The 6,004-nt window shown below is 42.0% G+C and overlaps 1 protein-coding gene across 1 annotated transcript; it reads left to right on the top strand.

The window, feature by feature from the left end:
• Positions 1 to 244: 244 nt before the first annotated feature.
• LOC112770077 (uncharacterized) lies at positions 245 to 1,258 on the top strand. Its single transcript, XM_025814499.1, has 2 exons — positions 245 to 751; positions 917 to 1,258. The coding sequence occupies exons 1-2, from the start codon at positions 245 to 247 to the stop codon at positions 1,256 to 1,258; spliced, it is 849 nt and encodes a 282-aa protein (XP_025670284.1).
• Positions 1,259 to 6,004: the final 4,746 nt, after the last annotated feature.

The following is a 6,004-nucleotide window of genomic DNA, read 5'->3' as shown; positions in this document are numbered from 1 at the left end:
TACCAAAGCAACCATCTCTCAGGATCATTCCAAGCTGGATTCAAATACGATTGCCGAAGCCATAAAGCCGTTGGTTGAGGCTGACCCCTCTTTAAAGGTAAAATCAGTTATTGCAGAAGTGCAATCGAAGTTCAACTACACGGTCAGCTATCGAAAAGCATGGTTGGCAAAGCAGAAGTCCATTGTAAAGATATTTGGAGGTTAGGAAGCATCGTACAAAGCGTTGCCCATATGGTTCGAGGCCATGTGTCATAAGGAACCATCAGCTGTCGTACATTTTGAGACCGTGCCAGCATATCAAGGGGATGATTTGGTAACTGATATCCGGGTATTGCATCGAGTCTTTTGGAGCTATTACCCATGCATTAGAGCGTTCAGACACTGTAAGTCAGTTGTCCAGGTGGACGGGACTCACTTGTACGGAAAGTACAAGGGTTGCTTGTTAGTGGCCGTTTTGCAGGATGGTAACAACAATATCGTCCCGATTGCATTTGCTATTGTTGAGGGAGAGACCTCTGATGCTTGGCACTTTTTCCTCAGTAACCTACGTCAACATGTTGTGACTAGGGATGGCATGGGGCTGATATCGAACCGACATGAGTCCATAAATGCAGCTGTGGAACGTAGTCACGGAGCTAGGTCACCTCCTAGAGCTTTCCACATGTTTTGCATCCGGCATATAGAATCGAACTTTCTGAGAAAATTCAAGGCACCCTATCTGCAAAAGCTTGTCGTCAATATAGGTAACATTGTATCTTTCAAATGTTGTTTTTGAGTAAACTGCGAATAATCTATACGTCCTGAAACTTATTTGTTGTTTGGTACCTGATATTGTTTAGGATATTTGTGTTACCAGCGTTTACGAGAGCGGGGCGAGGCGTACACTAACTAGTTAAACCGTATTCCCCGTGAACAGTATGCGTTGGCATTCGACGGTGGCTACCGATGGGGTCACATGACGACTAATCTAGTGGAGTGTATCAACTCAGTCTTGAAGGGTGCACGCAATCTCCCCATCACTGCACTTGTGAAAGCAACGTTCTACAGACTTAATGAGTTGTTCACACGGAAAATAGCAGAAGCGGAGGCGAGGATTAATGCAGGCCATGTTTTTACGGAGCATGTGACCTCCAAAATTCATGCAAATCAACTTGCATCAGGAAACATTCAGATTAATTGCTTTGACAGGCAGAATGAGGTATTTGAAGTGCGTGAGATGCCAAGTGGAGTGGAGTATGCTGTTGACCTCCGTCATTAGAGATGTGACTGTGGTGAGTTCCAAGTGGACCGGATTCTTTGCCGGCATGTGTTTGCATGTTGTGCAAATCAACGACTAGATTGGCAGGTATATGTGCATGACGTTTATAAGATGGACCAAGTTAGGCGCGTGTATCGGGCTAGGTTTAGGCCATTAGGGAATCCTACTAGGTGGCCTTCTTACAATGGTCCCCGATTCGTGCCGAACCCGTACCTGAGATGCGTTTCCAAAGGTCGGCCCAGGATGACGCGCTTCTTGAATGAGATAGACACACGTATGCTACGCCGTCCGAGGCGGTGAAGGCAATATGGAGCTGAGGGACTGATGACAAGTCATCTTAGCCTAGTTTCACTAGCCTTTTTCTTTTGTTTTCAATTGAATTATGCACTTTCTTGAGCCATAAGCAAGCCAATTGGGTAGATTTTCATGCTTCCTTTGATTTAATCAACTATGTATGAATTTATGCTATTTCATGAGGTTTTATGCTATAATTGTCACATATTATGAAAGAATGAATATCTCATGATTTTGAGCATAGCTTTGATGTGTTTGGTTGATTAATGATAGGTGAAGAAAGCTTGGAGAAAGGTTGATGCAAGAAGGAATGGCTAGGAGGAAGAGAGAACAAAAAGTTTGAGCAAAAGTTTGCCTCAAACTTTAGCTCAAACTTTTGGATTAATTGAAAATGAACCAGGAAGCAAAAGCTGGAGCAAAAGTTAGACCCCTAACTTTTTGGCTAACTTTTGGGCAAAAGCTGGAGCAAAAGTTAGACCCCTAACTTTTTGGAGCAAAAGTTAGACCCCTAACTTTTTGGCTAACTTTTGGGCAAAAGCTGGAGCAAAAGTTAGACCCCTAACTTTTTGGCTAACTTTTGGCGCATGAAAAATACTCCCTGGACTAGCAAAAGTTTGCGCCAACGTTAGCCCCTAACTTTTTGGCTAACGTTGGCGCCATGAATAACCAAGGGGAGGCCAACGTTGGAGCAAAAGTTAGACCCCTAACTTTTGCCCCAACGTTGGTATCAGCAAAACAAGGGTGCTGATGTGAAAAGTTGGAGCAAAAGTTAGACCCCTAACTTTTACTCCAACTTTTACTCAAGCTTTCATGATTCCAACCCGGTTCAATTCGGTTCTTCTCCAAACTCCAAGAGCAATCAACCAAGGCCTCTCTCAACCCAATTCCACCAAGAGCAAAGGCCCAATTGAAGGCTTGAAGACCATTTGAAGAAAGTGTATAAATAGATTTGAATTTAAGTTTTAAGGGAGCTTCCCTTTGAGTTAGCAGAATAGCTTTCTTTTCGGTTTTGCTTGGAGCTCACTTTTATTTTTCTTAGCATTGTTGTTTTAATTCAAGAGAATTGATCTCTCTTCTTCCTTGTTCTTGCCCAGCACTCTTTATTTTTCTTGTCTTGGATTTTGGGTGGAGAGTTGAAGAAATTCTGTTTCAATCTCACCTTGGGATCTTGTTTAATTTTCTGCTTAATTGAATTTCAGTTTCGGTTACTTGCTTCTTCATCTACTTTCTTTGCAATCTACATTTCCTTTGCAATTGTTCTTGTTGGATCTAGGAAGGCATTGAGATCTAGACTTGGTTTTCTAGTCTCTTGGGTCCTGAGATCCGGATTTCCCATTTCCCATTCCCTGTTTACTGTTTTCATGCTTATTTACATTTCTGTTTTAAGATTCGGTTTGATTCAAGACATCCTTTACTTCTCTGTTTGTTGCAATTTACTTTTCCTTGTTTAATTTCTGCAAATCCAACTCCCAATTCCCTTTACAATTCAAGCCATTTACATTTCTTGCACTTTAAGATTCTGCAATTTACATTTCTTGCGTTCTAAGTTTCTGCCATTTAATTTCTTGCTCTTTAAGATTCAACACTTTAAATTCCAGTTCTCTTTAATTTCATGCAATTCACCCATTTCCTTTACTTTCTATGCAATTTAAATTCTGCAAATCACAAATCTCTCAACCAAATCTTGATTCGCTTGAATAAATCAACCACTAAACTAAAATTGCTCAATCCTTCAATCCCTGTGGGATCGACCTCACTCCCGTGAGTTATTATTACTTGATGCGACTCGGTGCACTTGCCGGTTAGATTTGGGTGTTTTGGAGAAATTCATTTCTCCGCGAAAATATCCCATCAGGGACACAGTCGTAGTAGATGCCGTCAGGGAGGTCCTCCAGGTACCGACAATAATGCCCAGTAGGTTTATATGATATTTGAAGCATTGTAACCTATGTCAATGCCTTGTATAATAAATGAATCATTGCTACCTGTGTCATTGTACTTTATGGTAATTGAGCCATCGTAACCTGTGTCAGTGAACTTTACGATGTATGAACCGGTGTAACATTTGTGAATGTACTTTACGGTGATCGATGTAGTTTATTAGATTTGAACGGTTGTACATAGTTGCCAGAACCGAACTGATGATCGAACCGGTCAGAGTACAGGTTCACTGGATATTCAACAGTTCATGCCTAGTTATACCGGTTCAAACCGGTTTTCAACCTTACATGGTCCAAATGCCGGACCGGACCGATATAGGATCCGGTTTGGAGGTTTTCCGGTTGAACCGGTCCGGTCCGGTACGGTTCTCATAACACTACCATCGTAACCTGCTTCATTGTATTTTAATGAACATAAGGAACATCAACTGAAACATTTAAATACAATACTTAGTTGGTACTTATCATACTTTAGTCATACATAAATAGTTAAAGTATACATTAAGTACGATAACTGATACATAGCCTAAACTAACTACACCACAACTACTTTCTCACTGTCCACTTTCCAAAGTTCACAATGTTCTTGCATTTTTTCGCGGCCTTTTTGATCACAGACGGAGTGTATCGACTAGCGCTACGACGCGGTGGATCAATCCTGAGATTGTAGCCTTTGCCTGTCTCACCTGGAGTGTAGGTGTCACCTGTATAAACAACCATCAAACCAAGCAACTGTATAGTATAATCAACATAAACCAACATACCATACAAGAACATAATATCATCAATTGAGAAAGCAGGCATATCGTATATAGTTTAATCAACCTAACAAAAACATACCAAACCTAAACATACTATCATCTATTGACCAACCAGTTATATAGTAACATCAACCTTAACCAATGTACCATACATGACCATAATATCATCAATTGGCTATGTACTTATATAGTTTAATCAACCCTACATAACACCCCATACAATAATATGATAATATCAATTGACAGGAAAAGCTTATATGATAATTCTACCTGCATCGTTACGGGATTCTTCATCCTGGTCCATGTCCTCATCATCTTCCTCCTCCATGTCCCCATCCTCATCCTCGTCGTCTTCCTCGTCATCTGGCTCATCCACTAAGTACTCAACAGTCTCATGCTCAAAAGTCTTAGCATTTTCTTCAATCATAGTCATTGAAACACGGTTCAGATTTTGACTATTAAGAACTCCTCGACCACCGTCACTCCTACTAGAATCACTAGATACAAACCCTCCAGAAGCACCCGAGTAGGTATAAAATGGATACCTCGCGTCAAACGAATATCTTCCCGCCATGATGTCGGCCTGGTGGCTATGTTGTGCTTGGCCGGCATCTGAGGCCATGAACCCAAGCAACTGGCTAAAAGAACCTCCCTCTCCTGAGTCAAAATGTGGCTGATGTATCGGGAACGACATAGGAAATTGTATCTGAGGTACATACTGGCTTGTGGAATAAGGTTGTTCTTTTGCCGCTAGAGGTGGAGGTGGAGGTGGAGTTGGAGGCGGTGGTGACTGTGGCTCCTGCTCTTCATTATCATCATCCATAACCTGGTCACCCTCAACATCCTATTGGACTGCAAGATCCGACAAGTTCAAGTGATCACCATACTTCGAACGGTACCAATACATATAAGTATCTAATGGCTGCTGCGGCATCATGGTTTCATCAGTAAGAACATGATTATACCTGTTTGTCCACTGCATCACCCAAAATGAATGAGTCGTGGCTGTGGCCCAGTTCAGATTCTTAGGACCAGTTAACACTTCTCCGTGTGCGCGGTCTAGACTCTGTTCTTAATGAGGAACTCCCTGAACGAAACCAAACTGACGTCTAAACCTGTCGGTAGCATGCCATTCAATACACTCAAAAGATACCAGTGGCACCGTTGCACTCCAAATCAATGAGTGCATGTAGATCTTAGCAGGAATTATGTCCGGATCAACACGATCACCAGAATATGCAACCCACAAAAACTGGTAACAGTAAAGTAAGCAAATAATTAAAATCCAAATAAGTAAATCACTTGACCTGACCCACATACAATGTAAATATCAAACACACCTGGCCTTCCTGGAGTTCATCCAAGGCCTTCCAAAAATGAGCAAGCTTATGATATCTATAGACTCGATCTCCACGCTCCCAGTTTCGCCACCTAATAACGCATCTCATTAACACAATTGATTTCTAAACATGAAGATACCAGGTAAACGTAAGATAGTCTAACCTGTTGGCAAGCGAAAAACTGCGAGGTTCCCTTGGAACCGGTGCTAGATATGGTAGGCGCATCCATGCCCAACACAGTAGAAGTGTCAGTGGACCATCGATTTCCTTACAATCAAAACGTGAGGCCCTGCATAAACTCCTGTACAGGTGTGCTAGGCAGGCTGATCCCCAGCTATACTGTCTAATACTAGCAAAATCACTCAGCAGAGGCAGATACTTCCAGTGGACAGATGCCCCAGACTTGTCTCC

The sequence above is a fragment of the Arachis hypogaea genome, chromosome 18, assembly GCF_003086295.3.
Source record: "Arachis hypogaea cultivar Tifrunner chromosome 18, arahy.Tifrunner.gnm2.J5K5, whole genome shotgun sequence".
Lineage (NCBI taxonomy): Eukaryota > Viridiplantae > Streptophyta > Magnoliopsida > Fabales > Fabaceae > Arachis > Arachis hypogaea.
This window is presented reverse-complemented; position numbering and strand designations above follow the sequence as displayed.